The sequence below is a fragment of the Entelurus aequoreus genome, linkage group LG20, assembly GCF_033978785.1.
Source record: "Entelurus aequoreus isolate RoL-2023_Sb linkage group LG20, RoL_Eaeq_v1.1, whole genome shotgun sequence".
Lineage (NCBI taxonomy): Eukaryota > Metazoa > Chordata > Actinopteri > Syngnathiformes > Syngnathidae > Entelurus > Entelurus aequoreus.
Window position 1 is genome coordinate 46,776,172 of NC_084750.1, and position 25,245 is coordinate 46,801,416.

General features: G+C 38.4%; 1 protein-coding gene and 1 long non-coding RNA gene across 10 annotated transcripts in view; one reads left to right on the plus strand and one right to left on the minus strand.

The window, feature by feature from the left end:
* Positions 1–6,591: 6,591 nt before the first annotated feature.
* On the minus strand, positions 6,592–15,995 carry LOC133636312 (1-acylglycerol-3-phosphate O-acyltransferase ABHD5-like). 8 transcript variants are annotated; one of them, XM_062030194.1, is made up of 8 exons: positions 15,753–15,995; positions 14,836–14,955; positions 14,330–14,412; positions 13,859–14,258; positions 10,884–11,035; positions 9,508–9,619; positions 7,796–7,976; positions 6,592–7,516 (listed from the first exon to the last, which is right to left on the minus strand). In XM_062030194.1, exons 1-8 carry the CDS (start codon positions 15,788–15,790, stop codon positions 7,394–7,396), a joined length of 1,209 nt encoding a protein of 402 aa, XP_061886178.1. In that variant the 5' UTR covers positions 15,791–15,995; the 3' UTR covers positions 6,592–7,393. The 8 variants fall into 8 exon arrangements, with proteins under 8 accessions (XP_061886178.1, XP_061886179.1, XP_061886180.1 ...); XM_062030195.1 differs by lacking the exon at positions 15,753–15,995 and adding an exon at positions 15,415–15,700; XM_062030196.1 differs by having other exon boundaries at positions 6,593–7,516; positions 14,914–14,955.
* A 285-nt stretch (positions 15,996–16,280) lies between these two features.
* LOC133636313 (uncharacterized) overlaps positions 16,281–25,245 on the plus strand; it is a 48,159-nt gene continuing 39,194 nt past the window's right edge. For both annotated transcript variants that reach the window (XR_009822219.1, XR_009822218.1), the window contains exons 1-3: positions 16,281–16,368; positions 17,189–17,279; positions 20,120–20,175. This is a non-coding gene — a long non-coding RNA (uncharacterized LOC133636313). The remainder of the gene's footprint in view (positions 16,369–17,188; positions 17,280–20,119; positions 20,176–25,245) is intronic.

Below are 25,245 nucleotides of genomic sequence, written 5' to 3' on the forward strand. Positions count from 1 at the left end.
TGGGGTGCCATGTCATCTGCTGGTGTCGGTCCACTCTGTTTCCTGAGATCCAGGGTCAACGCAGCCGTCTACCAGCAAGTTTTAGAGCACTTCATGCTTCCTGCTGCTGACCTGCTCTATGGAGATGGAGATTTCAAGTTCCAACAGGACTTGGCGCCTGCACACAGCGCAAAATCTACCCGTGCCTGGTTTACAGACCATGGTATTTCTGTTCTAAATTGGCCCGCCAACTCCCCTGACCTTAGCCCCATAGAAAATCTGTGGGGTATTGTGAAAAGGAAGATGCAGAATGCCAGACCCAAAAACGCAGAAGAGTTGAAGGCCACTATCAGAGCAACCTGGGCTCTCATAACACCTGAGCAGTGCCAGAAACTCATGGACTCCATGCCACGCCGCATTAACGCAGTAATTGAGGCAAAAGGAGCTCCAACCAAGTATTGAGTATTGTACATGCTCATATTTTTCATTTTCATACTTTTCAGTTGGCCAACATTTCTAAAAATCCCTTTTTTGTATTAGCCTTAAGTAATATTCTAATTTTGTGACACACGGAATTTTGGATTTTCATTTGTTGCCACTTCAAATCATCAAAATTAAATGAAATAAACATTTGAATGCATCAGTCTGTGTGCAATGAATAAATATAATGTACAAGTTACACCTTTTGAATGCAATTACTGAAATAAATCAAGTTTTTCAAAATATTCTAATTTACTGGCTTTTACCTGTATATATATATATATACACATATATGTATATGTATGTACATGTATATATACATATATGTATATGTATGTACATGTATATATATGTATATGTATGTACATGTATATATACATATATGTATATGTATGTACATGTATATATACATATATGTATATGTATGTACATGTATATATACATATATGTATATGTATGTACATGTATATATACATATATGTATGTATATATACAGTGCCCTCCAAAAAGTATTGGAAGAGTGAGGCCAGTTCCTTTATTTTTGTTGTAGACTAAAAACATTTGGGTTTGACATGAAAAGATGAATATGAGACAAGAGATCAACATTTCAGCTTTTATTTCCAGGTATTTACATCTGGATGTGATACACAACATCTGGATCTGATACACAACATCTGGATCTGATACACAACTTAGAAGATAGCATTAATTGTAATGGAACACAACATTTTTAGTTGAGCAAAAGTATTGGAACATATAAAGTTGAAATAGATGAAAGTGAATAAGACTTAATATTCTTGCTCCTCATCAACTCCTTTCTTCTTGTCTTGCTGCATGATGAAGGATCTACACATCTGCATCTTTCTTTAAATGAGCAGACAACATGTTCATTTTGCTGCTGCCGTCATGTGTTACATCATCAATGAAGATGAAGAAGCCATGACATCATGTGTCACATCATCAATGAAGATGAAGAAGCCATGACATCATGTGTCACATCATCAATGAAGATGAAGAAGCCATGACATCATGTGTCGCATCATCAATGAAGATGAAGAAGCCATGACATCATGTGTCGCATCATCAATGAAGATGAAGAAGCCATGACATCATGTGTCACATCATCAATGAAGATGAAGAAGCCATGACATCATGTGTCACATCATCAATGAAGATGAAGAAGCCATGACATCATGTGTTACATCATCAATGAAGATGAAGAAGCCATGACATCATGTGTTACATCATCGATGAAGATGAAGAAGCCATGACATCATGTGTTACATCATCAATGAAGATGAAGAAGCCATGACATCATGTGTTACATCACCGATGAAGATGAAGAAGCCATGACATCATCAATGAAGATGAAGAAGCCATGACATCATCAATGAAGATGAAGAAGCCACGACATGACATGATGTTTGACAGATGTGGAATCCAATGAGCCAGCTTGTACCTAAGTTACGGTCAGAGCGAAAAAAGATACGTCCTGCACTGCACTCTAGTCCTTCACTCTCATGTTCCTCATCCACAAATCTTTCATCCTCGCTCAAATTAATGGGGTAATCATCGCTTTCTCTGTCCGAATCTCTCTCGCTGCTGGTGTAAACAATGTGCAGATGTGAGGAGACTTTCAACCTGTGACGTCACGCTACTTTCAACCTGTGATGTCACGCTACTTTCAACCTGTGACGTCACGCTACTTTCAACCTGTGACGTCACGCTACTTTCAACCTGTGACGTCACGCTACTTTCAACCTGTGACGTCACGCTACTTTCAACCTGTGACGTCACGCTACTTTCAACCTGTGACGTCACGCTACTTTCAACCTGTGACGTCACGCTACTTCCAACCTGTGACGTCACGCTACTTTCAACCTGTGACGTCACGCTACTTTCAACCTGTGACGTCACGCTACTTTCAACCTGTGACGTCACGCTACTTTCAACCTGTGACGTCACGCTACTTTCAACCTGTGACGTCACGCTACTTCTGCTACAGGCAAGGCTTTTTTTTTATCAGCAAGCAAAAGTTGCCAACTTTATCGTCGATGTTCTCTACTAAATCCTTTCAGCAAAAATATGGCAATATCGCGAAATGATCAAGTATGACACATAGAATGGATCTGCTATTCCCGTTTAAATAAAAACATTTCATTTCAGTAGGCCTTTAAATTCAAATCTTTTCAGTCTACAACAAAAATAAACAAATTTGACTCACTGGTCCAATACTTTTGGAGGGCACTGTATATATGTATGTACGTATATAAGTATATATACATATATGTATGTATGTATATAGGTATATATACATGTATGTATGTATATAAGTATATATACATATATGTATGTATGTATATAGGTATATATACATGTATGTATGTATATAAGTATATATACATATATGTATGTATGTATATAGGTATATATACATGTATGTATGTATATAAGTATATATACATATATGTATGTATGTATGTATATGTATGTATGTATGTATGTATATATATGTATATGTATATAGGTATACATGTATGTATGTATATATACATATATGTATATATACATATATGAACAGTGCATGTGTTTTTTGCTGTAGCAGCCATATTGGCACCCACTGAGATGAATCCACCTGCAGTCTGGGGTCCACTAGCTGAGGACCATGGTCAGTCTGGGGTCCACTAGCTGAGGACCATGGTCAGTCTGGGGTCCACTAGCTGAGCACCATGGTCAGTCTGGGGTCCACTAACTGAGGACCATGGTCAGTCTGGGGTCCACTAGCTGAGGACTATGGTCAGTCTGGGGTCCACTAACTGAGGACCATGGTCAGTCTGGGGTCCACTAGCTGAGGACCATGGTCAGTCTGGGGTCCACTAGCTGAGGACCATGGTCAGTCTGGGGTCCACTAGCTGAGGACCATGGTCAGTCTGGGGTCCACTAGCTGAGCACCATGGTCAGTCTGGGGTCCACTAACTGAGGACCATGGTCAGTCTGGGGTCCACTAGCTGAGGACTATGGTCAGTCTGGGGTCCACTAACTGAGGACCATGGTCAGTCTGGGGTCCACTAGCTGAGGACCATGGTCAGTCTGGGGTCCACTAGCTGAGGACCATGGTCAGTCTGGGGTCCACTAGCTGAGGACCATGGTCAGTCTGGGGTCCACTAGCTGAGGACCATGGTCAGTCTGGGGTCCACTAGCTGAGGACCATGGTCAGGTGACACTGTAGCAATAGCAGCTGCAACAAGGATGGATGTGCCACACCACCTGTCCTGAGCATATTGTACTGTATGTACTGTACATGATAGAGATATATTAGAATAAACTGATGATGATGATGTGCACCCCTTTTGCTTTTCATCATTTCACTGCATCTTCCACAGCTTCTGGATTAGCCGTTAGCTTTCCTGAGAAAGTGCCGGGTGGAACGAAAGCAGGCGGGGTACATTTGGTGCCGTGACCCGGATGAAGGTGAGGGTAACAGAGGCTAGCTAGTGTGGACATCAGTAAACCTCACTCCCTTGCACCTTGTCCACATCAAGTGGACAGCTCAGGCCTTTAGCTCGCTGGCTAACACGCTCACTGTCAACTGGCTGAGTGAGGTTCAACACAAGAAAAGGCTGCATGTTTGGTGCCGTCACCCGGATGAAGGTGAGTGCAACAGAGGCTTGCTAGTGTGTCTCACACCTGTGTGTATGTGTGTGTGTCTCACACCTGTGTGTGTGTGTGTGTGTGTGTCTCACACCTGTGTGTGTGTGTGTGTGTGTGTGTGTGTCTCACACCTGTGTGTGTGTGTGTGTGTGTCTCACACCTGTGTGTGTGTGTTGCCATAATAAGCAACACACAGACAGAGACACACACACACACACACACACACAATTAGGCATCATTAGCGTGTCCAAGTTACTTCGTGGAGCTTGGCAATACCACAGAGGTTGGTCTCCGTGGCAACACTGTCACCACGGAGACGGCGCACTCTTGCAATGACAGGAATGGACAAAGGAGGCTCAACTTAGTACACTCATACATTGATGTATTTTTAACTTAGTACACTCATACATTGATGTATTTTTAACTTAGTACACTCATACATTGATGTATTTTTAACTTAGTACACTCATACATTGATGTATTTTTAACTTGGTACACTCATACATTGATGTATTTTTAACTTAGTACACTCATACATTGATGTTATTTTTAACTTAGTACACTCATACATTGATGTATTTTTAACTTAGTACACTCATACATTGATGTATTTTTAACTTAGTACACTCATACATTGATGTATTTTTAACTTAGTACACTCATACATTGATGTATTTTTAACTTAGTACACTCATACATTAATGTATTTTTAACTTAGTACACTCATACATTGATGTATTTTTAACTTAGTACACTCATACATTGATGTATTTTTAACTTAGTACACTCATACATTGATGTATTTTTAACTTAGTACACTCATACATTGATGTATTTTTAACTTAGTACACTCATACATTGATGTATTTTTAACTTAGTACACTCATACATTGATGTATTTTTAACTTAGTACACTCATACATTGATGTATTTTTAACTTAGTACACTAATACATTGATGTACTTTCAACTTAGTAAACTCATACATTGATGTATTTTTAACTTAGTACACTCATACATTGATGTATTTTTAACTTAGTACACTCATACATTGATGTATTTTTAACTTAGTACACTCATACATTGATGTATTTTTAACTTAGTACACTCATACATTGATGTATTTTTAACTTAGTACACTCATACATTGATGTATTTTTAACTTAGTACACTCATACATTGATGTATTTTTAACTTAGTACACTCATACATTGATGTATTTTTAACTTAGTACACTCATACATTGATGTATTTTTAACTTAGTACACTCATACATTGATGTATTTTTAACTTAGTACACTAATACATTGATGTACTTTCAACTTAGTAAACTCATACATTGATGTATTTTTAACTTAGTACACTCATACATTGATGTATTTTTAACTTAGTACACTCATACATTGATGTATTTTTAACTTAGTACACTCATACATTGATGTATTTTTAACTTAGTACACTCATACATTGATGTATTTTTAACTTAGTACACTAATACATTGATGTACTTTCAACTTAGTACACTCATACATTGATGTATTTTTAACTTAGTACACTCATACATTGATGTACTTTCAACTTAGTACACTCATACATTGATGTATTTTTATGGTCAATGCTGCTACACCTTATAGCATCCTTAGCATGGTGGAGGAAAACAGGATTTGTACATATTTCATTCCAGTACATCCATATAATATCTATTTATCCTATCCTTATTCAACCACTTAAAATGTATTACATTTTTTCATTTTTAAATGAATATTAATTTATATTAATGTGTAAGATTTTTTGGGGTAAAATATACTGTTTTTTTTAATTTATTTTGTTTACATTCGAGAGTATTAATTTGGGTTGATTTTCTGAGTTGTTAAATTAAGAAAGGGATTTTAAAGTAATATTTTTTTTTCTGTATTATATATGCTATGGGCTATAAACAGTTTTATATTATCTAAAAATATTAGTTTTGTATTATTATTTTTATTCATTAAAAAAAAAAGCGAATTTATTTGTATTGATAGTTAGATGAGTTTTCCCTAGTAGTTTTTCTCATTTTTTTTCAATTTAGTAAAAAAGTGAAGTACCCGGACAGTTATTTTCTGGGTTCATTTTCAATATAACATTTTACATAAAGTACTGGATATCAAATTTGGACAATTTTACCACTTAAAGCAAAAGTATTTGGATGGTCAGGACGTTTTTGTTCCATGTTGTTTTTATACAGGCCTTAAATAATTTTAAAATACTGTATACATTTTAACACGCCTAATATTTATTTATTAATATATTAATTATTATCATGTGCTGTATTTTATTTTATTATAGCGACCCTGAGAGGGGCAAGCAGTAGAAAATGAAGGACACATGTATCGAGGTTTATTTGAAAACAAATCACATGAATACTTTTTAATTTAAATTATTTATATTAATATCTAAAGTTTAAATATCTTAAATTTTCAAGTGTATTTTCGTATTATAAAAAAATAAATAAATCTGTAGTTAAATAAAAAAAACTAAAAATAAGTTTATTTGAGTAAAATAGTTGATTATTTGGACACCGAATGTTGTTTTTTTTGGTATAAATATTGTTATGTGATGCTACTGCAGTAGTTAAGAGAAAATTCAAACAATGTCTGTACATTTAATAAACAACTTTTGTTGTTATGAGAGGACATTTTGTGTCTCCAGCGTGTTAAAAGTCTGCTGCAGAGGAAGTTGATTTTTAGTCCCGACTCTTGCAGAGGAAGTGGATTTTTAGTCCCGACTCTTGCAGAGGAAGTGGATTTTTAGTCCCGACTCTTGCAGAGGAAGTGGATTTTTAGTCCCGACTCTTGCAGAGGAAGTGGATTTTTAGTCCCGACTCTTGCAGAGGAAGTGGATTTTTAGTCCCGACTCTGACCCTCTTCTCTCTCCTGGGGTCAGCTTCTTCTCAGCTTTAATGCAGACCAAGGTGTGCTCTGCTGCCCCCTGCTGGCAGACACTGGAACAAACACGAGCCCTTTGTCCTATTTACTTTTCCCCTGGTATTTGCAAGAACATTCTCCACGGACCCAAACAAGACCAGAATTGTCTTTCCAGCTGCAGATAAGAATAAAAATGAACCAATTGCCTTTTAGTTAGTTGTCTGCTGCCACCACAAGCTGCTTGGAGTATTTCCAGAGGTGATGGTCAGTAAAGTGCATGTTAGAGAAGCGTGGAACAGTTTCCTGTTGAGGATAACGTTGTTGTGGTTTTAGTTCGTGTGCGTTAGTTAAAACAATTCAAGTAATAAAAACTAAAACTGCTCAGGGCTTCGGACGTGAGTCTCTCGGGCTTTTTGTGTCGGTCCTGGCGAGGATGCGGAGGACGCTTTGGTTGAAGTCTTCAGGCTGGTCAGCGAAAACGTAATGACCTGCTCCTCGAATCACCTGATGGGGAACAGCAAGACAAGTCAACTCATAGAAATATTTATGTGGAAATATAACTCTAACCCTGCTATATATGTATGTATATATGTGTGTGTATATATATATATATACATACATACATATACATACGTATATATACATATATATTTATATACAGTATGTACTGTATGTCTACATGTATTAATGACACTGAAACGGTCACACACCTGCGCATGATAAACAATGTAATATTTTTGTTACTGTACTCTTAGTGTGTACGGTATATTGGTAGAAACTTACGGTGATTCCCACTTGCGGCCTGCTCTTCTTGAAGGCGTAGCCAGAAGCGCTGTCCAGACTGGAGCGTGATCCGTAGATGAAGGAAATAGGGATGTGGGCCTGCACCTGGCCCACACGCTCCAACATGGGTCTCTTGGCCCAGCCGTAAGGAACCGTCATGTTCTTGAACGCGGTCTCGCCGCTGCAGCAAAGATAGGAGGACGCGTCTTGAGGAGGTTTGTTAGTGACTGAGGTTCTCACCTGGGAGTCTGAGTGTTCAGGTGGTAGATGTAGTTTGACACTGTGTTGTTGTCAAACACTGACCAGTATTTGTTAGTGACTGAGGTTCTCACCTGGGAGTCTGAGTGTTGAGGTGGTAGATGTAGTTTGACACTGTGTTGTTGTCAAACACTGACCAGTATTTGTTAGTGACTGAGGTTCTCACCTGGGAGTCTGAGTGTTCAGGTGGTAGATGTAGTTTGACACTATGTTGTTGTCAAACACTGACCAGTATTTGTTAGTGACTGAGGTTCTCACCTGGGAGTCTGAGTGTTCAGGTGGTAGATGTAGTTTGACACTATGTTGTTGTCAAACACTGACCAGTATTTGTTAGTGACTGAGGTTCTCACCTGGGAGTCTGAGTGTTGAGGTGGTAGATGTAGTTTGACACTGTGTTGTTGTCAAACACTGACCAGTATTTGTTAGTGACTGAGGTTCTCACCTGGGAGTCTGAGTGTTGAGGTGGTAGATGTAGTTTGACACTGTGTTGTTGTCAAACACTGACCAGTATTTGTTAGTGACTGAGGTTCTCACCTGGGAGTCTGAGTGTTCAGGTGGTAGATGTAGTTTGACACTGTGTTGTTGTCAAACACTGACCAGTATTTGTTAGTGACTGAGGTTCTCACCTGGGAGTCTGAGTGTTGAGGTGGTAGATGTAGTTTGACACTATGTTGTTGTCAAACACTGACCAGTATTTGTTAGTGACTGAGGTTCTCACCTGGGAGTCTGAGTGTTGAGGTGGTAGATGTAGTTTGACACTGTGTTGTTGTCAAACACTGACCAGTATTTGTTAGTGACTGAGGTTCTCACCTGGGAGTCTGAGTGTTGAGGTGGTAGATGTAGTTTGACACTATGTTGTTGTCAAACACTGACCAGTATTTGTTAGTGACTGAGGTTCTCACCTGGGAGTCTGAGTGTTGAGGTGGTAGATGTAGTTTGACACTGTGTTGTCGTCAAACACTGACCAGTATTTGTTAGTGACTGAGGTTCTCACCTGGGAGTCTGAGTGTTGAGGTGGTAGATGTAGTTTGACACTATGTTGTTGTCAAACACTGACCAGTATTTGTTAGTGACTGAGGTTCTCACCTGGGAGTCTGAGTGTTCAGGTGGTAGATGTAGTTTGACACTGTGTTGTTGTCAAACACTGACCAGTATTTGTTAGTGACTGAGGTTCTCACCTGGGAGTCTGAGTGTTGAGGTGGTAGATGTAGTTTGACACTATGTTGTTGTCAAACACTGACCAGTATTTGTTAGTGACTGAGGTTCTCACCTGGGAGTCTGAGTGTTGAGGTGGTAGATGTAGTTTGACACTATGTTGTTGTCAAACACTGACCAGTATTTGTTAGTGACTGAGGTTCTCACCTGGGAGTCTGAGTGTTCAGGTGGTAGATGTAGTTTGACACTGTGTTGTTGTCAAACACTGACCAGTATTTGTTAGTGACTGAGGTTCTCACCTGGGAGTCTGAGCGTTCAGGTGGTAGATGTAGTTTGACACTGTGTTGTCGTCAAACACCGAGGAGTATTTCTGTTTGAAGTCGGAGCGGATGGTTTGTACCAGCGTCGGACCTGACAGGAACATAACAAGAAATCATTTGACCTGTTGTTATTTTTGCAAGTCCACGTCACATGTAGTGAATACTGGAGAAAGCAATAGGACACCATCTAGTATATACGTACAGTATGTTTGCATACTTCATACATGAGAAGATATTTTCTAACCTGGATTGAAATTGTTTGATCATTTTTATGGCAAATAATATATTGTGAGAAATCATTTGAATGAAGAATCGATTCTGAATCAAATCGTTAACCCAAGAATCCGAATCAGTGCTCAATAATTCATATATGTGATCAAATAAGTCATACAAATATTTCAAAAATGAAATATTCAATTGGGGAAATATGTATTTGATCCTGCTAATGATTGAACTACAAAAAGACCACATAACTTTTCCAGGAAAGGCAATATTACTTTCATTTGAGAACACATCTTTCACATTAATGTCTGTGGCTGTAGGCAACCTCCTGGCATAGTTTTAAAAAAAAAGAAGAAGAAGTCTACAAGATGGCAGTAGCTGCATGTGAAGCATCCAGCAGCTTTATCTGCCACGTCTTTGTGGTCCAAGAGTTACGTTTTTGCTTTCCGCTTTCTCATGCACTACAAATCACTATTACAGTCTTAAAAACGAACTTATTCTTTTAAAATATTATAATTGATTCCTTTTTTAAACTTGTTTTATGCAGCCATTTGGACAAATACAAAAAAAACCCAATCTTTGCCTATGTGTGTAAATGAGGCTAATGGAACTGAGCCAAAAAGATTCTGCATTGCTGTTAGCAACAACACCAAAACAAGTGGAGTCACATCTCTTGTTGATTGACTACAATATCTTTCTATTTTTCCCAGACATTAATACAGTAGTGCAATACGTGCCTGCCCCTTAGAAAGGCAACATTTCATTGTACAACATAAAGAAATCAGGGTTCAAATGATAAAATGCATTTTTTCCACTAAGAAATCACAAAAGTTAACTTCCAGTTACGAACCATGAAGGTAAACATAAACTACAAGTTTTTTTCGCACTAAGGTATTTTCTTTCAAATGTTTTTTCATCAGTCCTGGGGCTTCACATTTGCTGAGGTCGCCGCTAATAATGCCAGGTCTCGACCTGGCAGCACAAGCCGCTTTGTACTGCTTTCATAGATCTTCTCGTCTCTATTATTATTATCGGCTCATTTGGAATTCTCAGTGTGATGTCATGATTGCCATTATCGGTCGATAATTATGGGCAGGCAATAATATTGTGCATCCCTAATAAATATTACTAACCTAAAGGCCCAGCCAGCCTGAGGCCAGCCAGTGGGTTGAAGGGGCTCATCACAGCCCCCATGGCTCGGATCCACACAGGGATGGAGTTATGGTGGGGGTTGTCTGGGCGGGCAGGGAACCCCCACGGCTCCACCAGGAGCAGATGTTTTACCCTACACACACACACACAAAATTCTCAATGTACATCCTAAAAGTCAAGATACAGCCTTGTGACAAAGACTGATCATGTGTGGTGCAGGACAGATACTGTATATAAACAGTATAATGTTGACACACACATATACTGTTTATATATTGGATATAGGACAGGAGTGCAACTCCCGGTTGGTTTTTTTGCTTTTGCAAATGGAAAATAAATACACAATTGACATAATAATATATAAAATCCGCAGGGGAAACACTTTTGACTCCTGTGCTGGATTATATCAATTTCATATTGTATATACTGTTATGTAATATACGTATATAGGGATGTAAAGATTGCAGGTAATAATAATGATAAACGGCGGTTAGTATATTACCTTTTCAAATTATAATGATCGTAAATTTGTAGTGTGGAATGTTAGAAAATGTTTGATCAAGTGAAATGAGCCAAACTGAGAACAATGGTAGGCATGAAAAACACTAACCTATTTATCATTAACCGTTTGGAATGGATTTATGCTATTTTTAAACTAAAGTGAAGTGGTAATTTGTCTTTGGCGACACCCAGTGGTCACAATGATTTATGACGTTAAGCTCATGATACAGTCATTTGAACGATGCGGACACGTTTGTTACTGGGCACTTTCTAATACACGTCTGCCTTGGAGTGTTTGTATGTAAGTAATATGCAATTACAATTATTTGATATTTGTTTATACCAGGGGTCACCAACGCGGTGCCCGCGGGCACCAGGTCGCCCGTAAGGACCAGATGAGTAGCCCGCTGGCCTGTTCTAAAAATAGCTCAAATAGCAGCACTTACCAGTGAGCTGCCTCTATTTTTTAAATGTTATGTATTTACTAGCAAGCTGGTCTCGCTTTGCTCGACATTTTTAATTCTAAGAGAGACAAAACTCAAATAGAATTTGAAAATCCAAGAAAATATTTAAAGACTTGGTCTTCACTTGTTCAAATAAATTCATTAATTTTTTTACTTTGCTTCTTATAACTTTCAGAAAGACAATTTTAGAGAAAAAATACAACCTTAAAAATGATTTTAGGATTTTTAAACACATATACCTTTTTACCATTTAAATTCCTTCCTCTTCTTTCCTGACAATTTAAATCAATGTTCAAGTAAAAAAAATTTTTTTTATTGTAAAGAATAATAAATACATTTTAATTTAATTCTTAATTTTAGATTCTGTTTTTTCGACGAAGAATATTTGTGAAATATTTCTTCAAACTTATTATGATTAAAATTCAAAAAAATTATTCTGGCAAATCTAGAAAGTCTGTAGAATCAAATTTAAATCTTATTTCGAAGTCTTTTGAATTTCTTTTAAAATTTTTGTTCTGTAAAATCTAGAAGAAATAATGATTTGTCTTTGTTAGAAATATAGCTTGTTCCAATTTGTTATATATTCTAACAAAGTGTAGATTGGATTTTAACCTATTTAAAACATGTCATCAAAATTCTAAAATTAATCTTAATCAGGAAAAATTACTAATGATGTTCCATAAATTATTTTTTAAATTTTTTTAAAAAAGATTCGAATTAGCTAGTTTTTCTCTTCTTTTTTTCCGTTGAATTTTGAATTTTAAAGAGTCGAAATTGAAGATAAACTATGTTTCAAAATTTAATTTTCATTTTTTTCGTGTTTTCTCCTCTTTTAAACCGTTCAATTAAGCGTCAATATCATTAATTATTAATAATAACAGAGTTAAAGGTAAATTGAGCAAATTGGCTATTTCTGGCAATTCATTTAAGTGTGTATCAAACTGGTAGCCCTTCGCATTAATCACTACCCAAGAAGTAGCTCTTGCTTTCAAAAAGGTTGGTGACCCCTGGTTTATACTGACAAATGTGCTGTTTTACACTGCGTAATTATTATGTAAGTCTAGCTTGTTGTGTGCTTATCTGTTGTGTAGCTGCTAGTTCCTAGTAGCCCATAGCCTAGCAATGTTTACCTATTGTAAATGACTTGACTAAAATAGAAGAAATTGTGCGCTAATTGGAGGACATTTAGAAGTTAACTGCTTGTCCAGCTTTGCTGCAGGACATTATGTCATATGTTTAGATATCATCAAATACTTTTTTGGATCGGGACACGACTATTAATGACTTGCATTTGAGAACACATTTTTATTGTCATCCCAAAAGTGGGCACTTATCTATTTCATGTGCACAAAGTTGTATTCCTGATTGTCTTCAGTATGTATTTGTTTACAATTTGAGGTAGTTTAAGGTATTTCTGTTCCCAACAGAACAGCTACAAGTGAGCACTGTTTTGGACAACAATGAAGCAGATGGTGATGCTTTTCTCTGGTTAGGGGGTACTTGTACAACAAAATATATACAAATATTTGTGTTACTTATTATACTTAGCCTGCCAGAGCGCATCAGGACTGCAGGGACAGTTTATAAATATTTTTTAAAAGGTTAAAGACAAACCTTTTTAATCAGGCTTTTTACTGATCACATTACACTTCTCTGAGGTTTTTTATTTGTATTGGGTTATTTTCTATTTTATTTATTTATTGCTATTATTACTACATTTATTCTCTCAATGTTATTATTAATGTATTTCTATATTTTTTTCTTCTCACTTTTATTGTGTTATAAATTTCATACTATTTTTTAGATGGCTTTAATTTGAGTTATTCCTCAAAAGGTGGGGTTTTTCCTCAGTGCAATGCCATGTTTTATAGTGCTGTGTTTTCTTCTCTTCTTTCTTTTTTTGTGTTGCCACTTGCCTGTGTATTACAAGTGCGACATTAATAAAGTTTGATTTGCTAGATTTTTGAAAAGAAGGGTATTTTAAGACGCACCTCTGGGGGTGTCTGAGTGTGTAGGCAGCAGACAAATATCCTCCAAGGTTGTGTCCCAGCAGCACCATTTCCTCCAGGCCCAGCTTCTCCCTCCACTCCTCCAGGGCTTCCACAAATTGGTCCTCGGCCCCCTCGGGGTCGGTGCTGAACATAGGGCGGCTGCTTTGGCCAAAGCCCAGCAGGTCCAGAGCGTAAACCGGACCGCTGCTGGAGAGACAGTCCAGGTTTTGGGCCCAGAGGGCAACGCCGCCGCCGAAGCCGTGCAGCAAAACCAGAGGAGGTCTCGACGGGGCTTGGAGCTGCGGGATGGATGGATGGCCGTGGTTGGAAAAGGCTATGGTCCACAGGTAGTTTTCGTTGGAGATGTGGACGTGCTGTCTGGAAAAAGGCTGCTTTACACCTGCAGTATGAAGCAAAGAGATGCATGGCATGTTTCTGGCAATGATTATGATTACTTTGGCAGCTTCCTACTTTTCAGCATTTTCTCTTCTGCATCTTTAAGCTGGGAGGGGGAAGTAGGGCACCAAGATGGAAGCCAACTCAGTAGCCAGGAGCTGCAAAACACACGTAACATTTAACAGGACAAATATTGAACTTTGACCATGACATTTTTGTTATCAGTGCTGACAGGCCTGCTTCAGCTTATCCTTTCAACTTTAAAAACAGAAAGACAACTTCAGAAACTATACACTCAAAACTGAAGGTGTTTAGGTCACTGTTTGTTTTACTCGTTGAATTTTACTTTCATGAATGGAAAAAACGATTGGTTCAATTGAATTTCATTTAAAAGTGCAATAAAGCAAATGAAAGATACTAAGCGTTGTACTTTACTTTTTCTTTACACGGTTTGATTTTCATTTTATATTTCATAAAACAAACATTTAAATCCCCAGGAAAAATAGACCAACACGGATATTTAATTTTCAAAGTAAAGGCGGGGATAATATACTACGGTACCTCGAACTAAAATGTCTTACACAGTAATTATTCTTTTAGACGTGACAAAAAGAACAGAAAACTCTACGCACATATCAACAAAAACTGAAAAAACAGACCAAACCGGAAGTAGCGATTTTAAAGCCAGACCGCGGACGAGCCTGTAAGAAAAAAGAATGTATGGTTAAATAATGTTTGTTGCGTGATCAAATCATTATTTGCCTACAATTTGGTGTGATGTGTGCACATAGATTTATATTGTTGACAGTCCTCGTTATGCCATGTTTTCAATCATTTCTGTGTAGGGCTCCGAGGACATTTTAGTCAGGCACAATGGTACCGTTATTGTTCTTACTTCAATCTTATTGTTATGATATATACTCTTCTTCACTTTCTGGTTACTAGGGATTCAGATATTTGTTCAATTAGATACAATTCAAACAGTTTTTAGATGTTATTGCTCGTCGACACCAAAAAAGAAAAACCTGTTGTTTATCAATTTCTTTCTTTGTTTTACAAAATACAAATTCGAATAAACAAGTCGTTTTTTGTATGGAAATGTATATTCATAAAACGAAAGTGAAATAAAGAAAACACTGTTTCGGTAAAAGTGAACTTACTTGACGAGGATCAACATATACCCCCTTCAACGCAATCAGGGTTCTAAAAGTGATTTTTCACGAAACAATTTCCACTCCAGCGAGACAAACAAAACGCCGAACGAGTCACAAGTTGTGTAACTTTGTACAAATAGCACACTTGTGAGCAAATAAGCACACCTTAAAGAGGAAACGTTAAAAGTAAATAGTTTTCCGCGGAAGTTCGGTGCACTTCCACCAAAACACTGACGATGGGGGGGAGCTTGGCCAGAAGCTACCAGTTAGGTTGTGTTGAGATCGTTGTGTACACTAAACTAGGGTATAGGAGTGGTTCAATGTTAGAACAAATATAGACCAACCTCTGCTCCTTGGCAGGTGGAAGAAGCCACTCCGCCATTCTTCGCGTGCTTAACCGAGCCTAGAGTCCTTAACCCTAGAGTCCTTAACCGAGCATAGAGTCCTTAGCCTAGAGTCCTTAACCGAGCATAGAGTCCTTAGCCTAGAGTCCTTAACTGAGCCTAGAGTCCTTAGCCTAGAGTCCTTAACTGAGCCTAGTCCCACCAGCCCCAGACCCACTAGCGAGCTGTCAGAAAAGTGTTGCGTTCATGGACACTCGGTACAAAATGTCACAATTGGGGTGAGGATCACGTCTACGTAACATTACCAACACATACAAGAGGATGCCACAAATCGAAACTTACTAGAAGTTGATTATATTGATGTACTTATATTGATGTACTGGAATAGGAATTTGATAAACACGGTGGATTTTGTGATCGTTTTGAACATTTGTCAGGAATGATGACCATGTTTCCTTAGTGTAAGTGAACACACCAGTGATATAGAAAAAAAGCTAATTTTGTACCAAACTCCCTTTAGCTAGCTGTGGTCAACGTGTTACAAATGTTTGCCAAAAATGACTTTTAAATGTTCAAAAGTGCGACAGGAAGTGCCTTCAGCTCACCCCTAACAAAGGTATGGCTCATTTGGGATAACTTTAGGAAATATTTGACATCATTTGCTCTGAAAACAACACAAAGTTATCAAAGTCAAATGTCTTCTTCTGGCGTCTAACTTGAGCTATATTAGCTAAATATTTACTCAGCCAGACCAAATATGACTTACTACTTTCTTCTTTTATGTCTAGTTGCATAAATATGTTAAATACCCAGGTGAAATATTGTGTATAGCATTATAAAGCTATGAAATAAGACTAATAAAGCTGCGATATGAAATAAATGCCCAACAATAAGCGGCAACTTTCACTGCATCTCTAGAGCAATTCTTGACAAAAAACGTCAGCTTCCCAAAAAAACCTATACAACATTTTTATCCCTACTTGGAACATATTTTTTACGAGCCTGCCTATCATTTTGAAGTCCAGTACTGTATGTTTGAAGGATTATTTGATTTATTATTGTTAATCACTATTAAGATGGGTTAGTAATTGTCTGTGAAATATATTTTGGGGATTGAAACCATATAAAGGCCAGTATGTTTACGTGGCTACAGTTTTTTATTAGAAAAAACAAAGCTAAAATCAAACCTAGTGCTGTCAAAGTTAACACGATAATAAGGAGTTAATGCTTTAACATGTGTGCCCATTCATTCTGGCTCTCAACAAAGGCGGACACTTTTCCTTTCCTCTCCCCTTATCTCTCCTGGTTTTCCTTCTTTTGTTTTGTCTCGTCTTAACGTTCTTGGAGCCTTTTTTTGCACTGCCCTCCAAAATGTAAACAATTAAAATGATCAACTTTCCTCTCAACAAATCTGACACGATCTTACTGACTCCAAGCTCGGGTTCGTGGGAACCTGCCTGTCCTGACGAAAGGTCTTCTGCTGGACACACGGTGGACTCTTGAGAGAAGGGGAGTGCCGCATGCTTGGTGAGTCTTTTAGGCAAGGATGTTGAAGTTATCTACCTATTCGGAATCATGAATTGGTAGATGCTGGCAGCCGTTGAAGGATTCCCCAAAGCTGCCACAAATGATTGAAGGCTGGGCAGTACTGTGTGCACTCAGACATTCGTGTTTTTTTAGGCTAAATCGCAAACTGGGGAACATCTTGGAGAAGCTGTCTGCTCTGCTTAGCAAGGGAAAGTATGATGAATTTGAGGACCAGAAATAGACAGTTAGATTTAAATGTTTGAATTTGTTTTTGCTCCCTCAAACACTAAGATTCTAATCTTAAATGTTTTCCCTGGCTGGAACGACGGGACAAGGTCGTTGCTTCGAGACTAGGACATTTTAGCAAAGACATCACCTTCCCTGTTTTTCATGGACACACACCTGTTGTGTGCTGACTTTTGTTGGACTGACTGGCTGTGTTATCTAGTTCAAGTTAAAGTACCAATGATTGTCACACACACACACACACATTAGGTGTGGTGAAATTTGTCCTCTGCATTTGACCCTCCCCCTTGTTCACCCCCTGGGAGGTGAGGGGAGCAGTGGGCAGCAGCGGTGGCCGCGCCAGGGAATCATTTTTGGTGATTTAACCCCCAATTCCAAGCCTTGATGCTGAGTGCCAAGCAGGGAGGTAATGGCTCCCATTTTTATAGTCTTTGGTATGACTCGGCCGGGGTTTCAACTCACAACCTACCCATCTCAGGGCGGACACTCTAACCACTGAGTAATGCGAGTAATGAAGGTCAGGGAACAAAGCAACTCTTCAGGCTTACACACGTACGCAAAATACATCCACGGACAATACATGCAACACACACACATCCCACACCTTTGGCCCTTAAACCCCGTGGTACGGCGCACAACGGCGCAGTGCCCCTGGTGGCGGCAGCTTCAGACCGGATGCCCGTCCCCTCCTCCCCCAATGCAAGTATGTACAGTATGTGCCTTTTTCCTGGTCTCAAACTGAGCCTCCCCCCACAGCAGTTTAGTTAGGGATTTGCTTTTTTATCTCCTTACCTTTTCCCCCCCCTTTTTTACTGGGTGCTGTCCATCAGTGTTCCTGTTCTGTCTACCCTGTAACTGTATGCTGGATCTTGGACGGCTTTGAACTGAAAATGTCATTTCCTTTGACTTTTTAAATGCAATAACATTAAAGTTCCATTCCATTCCGCTGTAAACGTGGGAAAACGCACCGGCGCCGCTACCTCAAGCAGGAACAGGAAAAGTGCACACTGAATGGAGAGGCTAGCCCCCCACCCCGCGAGTGGGTCTCCCGACAAGATCAAAGCCATCCGCATTTGCTGCCGCTGTGAGCCAAGTCATCACCGGAGCAGGTCGAGCCCCAAATGCCAGCACAGAACCCCCTTTCTTGTCCAGTTTCATGTTCATAGTATTAAACTTAAAAACGATCTGAACGTTTTCCAGGCCGAGGACCCCCAAACTGATGGAGCCCCTGCTTATATATCTTGGTCCTAAAGCTGCATTGTTATTGAGCAAAACTAAGATATTCAAATAAATAATATAGTTTAGTGCTGCTAATAACTAGCTGACAACTGATGCGTTAATTGCTAGTTGACACATGGTGCGCTAATCGCTAGCTGATAATTGGCACGCAAATCACCTGCAGGCAATTAGAGTACGAGTTGCTAGCTATATTAAATGCTAACATGAATACAATCAAATATTATTCATGTTTTTATTTTCAAACTGCATGATACAGTGAGTGAGGTGTCACTGCTGTTTTTTTAAACTGCACTTGTGTGTTGGATCAATGTTAATGTATATTTAAATTTGCGCAAAAATTGCATAAGGAATACAAATGTAAGAAAAACAAAGAAAGTCTAATCAACCACAATATTTAGTACCTAAGTTCTAGCAACACGACTGCAGACCACCCGGAAGGTAAAACTGAATTGCGATTAAATGCGAGCTAACTTCAGACAAAATGCAATTAACAGTGATTTTATATTTTAGTGGTTTGACAGCCCTAAAAAACACTAATAATATAAGTCAGACATTTTGACTGCATGCTTTGAATGGGAAAATGTAGCCCCATCAGGTAGACAGATATGAAGAATAAAACTTGGAAATGAAAATTTTAGCTGAAAGTATAGTATAGTTTATGTTAGGATGGATTAAAAAAAAATAGCATTTTCAATAAGTCATTTTTGTCAGGAGGAACAATTGTGTTGTTTTTTCCTATTTAGATGAAGGGCCAGAGGTTACAATTCTAATGTTTTAAAGTGGAAACTTTTAACCAACACTGCCAACATTCATTGGCTGAAAAAAGAAAACTGACAAAATAACACAGATGATGTCGAAACTGTCAACTTTCCACACTGTCTTTAGTCAGGGAAAAGTGTGTTAAAGGCTCCCACATTGTCAAGAATGTCCACTTTGTGCAATGACACACATTTGAAAGCTGACAATGGACTGGAAACATAATTGCCCATCAAGAGATTAAACCTAAGCTTATCTGCATACTCTTCCAGTTTCAGATAAAGTGGGTGAGATGAAATGAAAAGTTAATTTAATTCATTATCCTCCAGGATTTGAGTCTACAGTATGATCCTATTGCTTTAGGAAGAGCACGCTTTTGCTATCTTTTTTTTTTTTTAAACATCCCCTGTCGCTCTGACTCTCAGTAAATGTTCAAAAAAGGTTTTATCTTATAGATTAAGAGAAGTGGTATCCTTGAAAACCTCTGAAGCATTCTTCAGTCACAGTTCATTTCAAGCACTGGGAATTATCCACAGAAATTGGTATTAAAATAAATTTTGTACAGATTGACTGATGGTTGTTTTTTTACTCCTTAACAGGAAAAGGCCAACTGGAGAAGACTGATGCTTGTCCTGCTCCACAAGGTGGCATGCTTGTACGTATACATCACACACACACACACACACACACACACACACACACACACACACACACACACACACACACACACACACACACACACACACACACACACACACACACACACACACACACACACACACACACACACACACACACACACACACACACACACACGCACGCACACACACAGAGGCTATTATTCCTGAAAGCTCTCACACTCACACCACCTACTTGTGGTGGCACTTGGACTCTGGGACCACAGAGTGCTTCATTCCAGCATGTTTGCTATGCATACCACTCAGAATGACACACACTGACCTTAACTAGATGAGCAAAGGGAGTCTATAGAAGGATATAATCAGACAGCATGTGTTAGAGCTTATAAAAAAAACAATCTCCCTGCCTAAATCCACTTAAATAGTGTCATCAAATCTTGCACAACAAAACAATTATGTGCGTTAAAACTCTGTAGAGCCTGCATTGTTCTCTAGTGTCATGTAAACATACATTGTTTGCTTATATTGCATGACGATAGCGGCATTTTTGCATATCGACATGGTACAGTAGAAGAGTGGGGTGCATTTATTATGACTTACAGCTTTTTATTTTTTTTTACATATTTCAGTGTTTCCCATACAGTGTGTTAATTTACTTGTGGGGGGAGAAATTATTTTAAATGTATATATATATATATATATATATATATATATATATATATATATATATATATATATATATGTACATATATATATATGTACATATATATATATGTATATGCATATATATTTCTATATGTATAAATCTAAGTATATGTATATATTTATATACATGTACATAGAATGTCGCTGTGGTTTGTGCAACCCTTTCAGGCATTTGTGATTAAGGGCTATATAAATAAACTTTGATTGGGATTTATATGTGTATATATACACGTATATATGTGTGTATAATTAAATATATATATATATATATATATATATATATATATATATATATATATATATATATATATATATATATATATATATATATATATATATATATATATATATATATATATATATATTGATACTTGTACCGGTACCAAAATGTATTTCGATACTGCAGATGGACGTTAGCCGCTAGCTAGCTAGACATGTCTAAAAGCAGCACTTACAGAGCAGCGCTTCAGTGTTATAACTTCCCCTTTATTGTTAGTTTTTAAGCCAAAATGCGTCCATTCTCCCTCTTCTGTCTACACACTGTTTTTGCTTGTAGTTACTCCGTGCGTGTGCGTTGCCGAACATGCGCCTCTGCTCGTTTTACCCACCATTGTCACCACGTGATGACGGTGCGGCGTTATGTCCGTGAAAAAAAAAAAGCACCGGTACTCTTCAAAGGCAGTAAAGTTACTGTTTTTGATTTATTAGCGCTATGGTACTTTATTGGTACCGGTATACCGTACAACCCTTGTGTGTGTGTGTATATATGTGTATATATGTATAAATGTGTGTGTGTGTGTGTGTATACATATATATACATATTATATATGTATATATTAGAGATGCGCGGTTTGCGGACACAACCGCGGAGTCCGCGGATAAACCGCGGGTCGGGCGGGTGACATGACGAAAAAAATAGATTTTAAATAGATTCGGGCGGGTGGCGGTTGAACCAATTCGGAAATATATATACATAGTTAAATGTTGTTACCCACATACGAAAAACGAGCAGCACTCTTTGAAACAGTCAATTATTCATCAGGCACTGCAGCACAACACAACACTTCCATCTCGACGGATCAGCAGAGGAAAATCTACTTTCCTTTTGGGGGAAACAAGGACAATCATTCCCACGACTACAACACCTTGCCAAGAGAATCCTATGCATCCCAGCAACAATTGAGTGCCGCAAGTGAGCGCTCCTTCAGCGCAGCAGGGCGCATTTTAGAGGCCATGCGCTCTCGCCTGAAACCTGGCACTGTACATGCCATTTTATTCTTGCATAGTGCTAACAAAAAAAAAAGTAAGTAGACATATGGTTGGATATGTTAAACGAATTTAGTTAAATGTTACCTAGGCTATACCAAATAAGCCCATGTCTAACCTATATTGAGTTCAGTCAGCTCAATAATTTTGATGGTTACGTGTTGTTTGGGCGCACTACAATGCAAAGGAATTAAGGCAATTGCGCTGTTTATTGTGTTTTTTTTCTATTGGAGATATACTACTTTGTGTTAATTATTTGGCCTCGCTTTCAAGTGAAGCGCATCTCCGATTGGCTACAATGTAAGGCTATTTAGCCTGCTTTGTTTGTCGCAACCATCTATTTTCATTATAATTCAAGTTTGATGATAAAGTGCAGTCTGATGGGTTTGATTTCCCCCCTTCAGCTATTTGCCTTGGCCAATAAGTTGCAGGTAATTTATTATTATTATTTATTTTTGTTTAAATAGGAATGACATACATATGTTATTGTATAATTTAAGTTTGTGCGCGTGATTGACAGCCTAAGGCTTATGAGGCACATTTTTTATTTATTTTTTTATTTCAACTTAAAAAGGTATGAGCCTATGCCTACAACATAGGCTATGTGTTTATCTTTATTTTCCTGCCTGTGGTTGACAATGGAGATTGTCTGATATTTTGTCATGGCTGCAGATCAATCAATAAAGGTTCATCTTTGTCGCCAAATTGTTCACTGTTTCACTGTGCACCCCACCCTCGTCCCTATTTGAGCATTATAACGTTAACAAGTTAATATTCATTGAAATAAATTCAGAACTCTTTTTTTACCTAACGAAAATATAGGCCTAGTCTTTCTAAAACATTTTTTTAACTTCTTAAAAGCATCCTTCTGCTTGCTGCAACTGCGCACACAAAGTGTGAGGAACGCACTCCTGATCTGAGGGCATTGGCAACAATAGTCAACACTTTCTTCATGGAAATGACAATAATATTATAATAATGATAAATAATATTCTCACGCATTAATATCTCTTAGCCACTAATGCGTGGCCAAGAGAAATTAATGCGTGGCACACATTGAATGTCTCTGCTGCATTGGATCAGTCTCCTTTCTTTAATAGGCAAAAGCTTTCTAACCTCACTAATGCCTTGCATCGTCTATATTAGATGTATAACAACGGGCCGGTGGCGGGTGGGTGTGGTTTTGATAAAATGTTGGTTCGGGTGGACGGCGGGTGGATGACGACTTTTGTGATGCGGTTGCGGATGAAATAATTGCCTATCCGTGCATCTCTAGTATATATATATATGTGTGTGTGTGCGTTAGTGTGTCTGTGTGTGTGTGTATATATATATATGACCAGTAATGTGCTGTGGGAGCAAGACATTTCTTTTTGCGTAAGGAGACCCCTTATGGACATCTAATCAAAGAAGGGGAGGAAAAAGTGTAATTTTCTGCCATTTTCGGGTCTTATCGGGACTCTCGATGAGGGTGTGGAATGTCTCCCGCAACTCCAGGACCAGTAACGTGCAGTGGAAGCAAGACATTTTTCTGTCTGTGTAAGGGTCCCCCCTTACGACATTTATAAAAAAAAGAGAGAGTGTGTAATTTTCTGCTATTTTGGGGTCTTGTTGGGACTCCTGATGAGGGTGTGAGATGGCTCCCTTAACTCCAGGACCAGTGACATGGTGTGGAAGCAAGACTTTTTTTTTTTCGTTTAACGGTCCCTTCCGTAGAACATTTAATCGAAAATCATTTGCTTTAAAAATATTTTACATGTATAACGTCATTTTTAGCCTTTGAAAAAAATGTGCGTCATAAGCCAATTAAGGAAATTGTACAATGAAGCCCCCACCAGACCCTTGACCATGCCCGACCGCCACAAATAGATTGCCAATCTGTGGTAAAAACTATTAAAAAAAAAAAAAAGTTACACATGGACTGTATTACAACATTACAAAGGATGATTAGTGTTCAATGAAGATGAACAGATTGATATGAAATAAACAAGTTAAAGGGTTTCCCACACATTCATTTATTTGTGGCACGTCGTCAAAAATAGATTTGTAGTGGAGTCTGTCACACAGCTCATACTCACTTGGTCTGCCAGAGAATAGGAAGACACAGCAGGATGGGTTAGTGTTTACAATTTAGCTACTTTATTGCTATATTACTGACTTCCTTACTGCAATACTCCATTTTTTTTAAGGAAGACGTGTGTAAGGTATTTTTATGGTATTTGTAAATGACTGCCATTGTTGTGTGTAGCGCAGCATTCTTTGTTGTCAGCTCCTGTTAGCCGTATGCAGTGGAAGACGTGAGCACAACCCACGCTGACAGTAGTTTTTGGGGCATGGCCCATTGCAGTGTGGGTAATAAGGCTGCTGGCAGCAGATAGACAGGGGGCGGAAGAGAGGCGGAGATTCTGTCTGGTTGCTAGGAAACATGGCTGGCGCCAAGAGTGGATATGATTTATAATGGCTGTCGTCTTGCTTTCTCCATTTGTTCCCTCTTTGGTCTCCTCCCTCTCACTTTCCCCATCGCTACTTGCAAACTTACTTCCTGTCAGCAGTCCTGCCGTGGACAAAATTCCGAGCATCTAGTTTGCAATCGCGTCAAACAACATTTGGAGTGGATTTACTCCGCCGCTCCCTCCAGTGGAGTCGCTCGCGCTGGTCCAGATGCGATTATATGGATGGGGCTACTTTTTGCGCGTGCATGTGCTGAGAGTGCTGTGCTGGGTCTTCACATGGCCATCCATGAATGGACCATATTGATTTGCAATGTGAGACACTCACAAATAGAATAGAGTGTGAGGCTGTGGAGAATGGATATTATACGATGAGGCCTTCAAGGACCAATGCCAACTCCTACACAACAATTCAAGTCATATTAAAATGTCGCATACCCATTAGGAGAATTTTGCCTTGGATGCAAAATGTCACCATTACGACAACAAAATTGCTAATAAAATGAATCTACGCTCATTTCCAATGCTGCCGTCAACCAGAAGCACCTTTATATTCTTTCAAGTCGGATTATTTCAGCACGTTGAAGTGGATATTATTGAGGATGAAAATGGAAAAAAAAAGTTTTATGTAGATTGAACACAAATTGAAATATTGCACTGATAAAA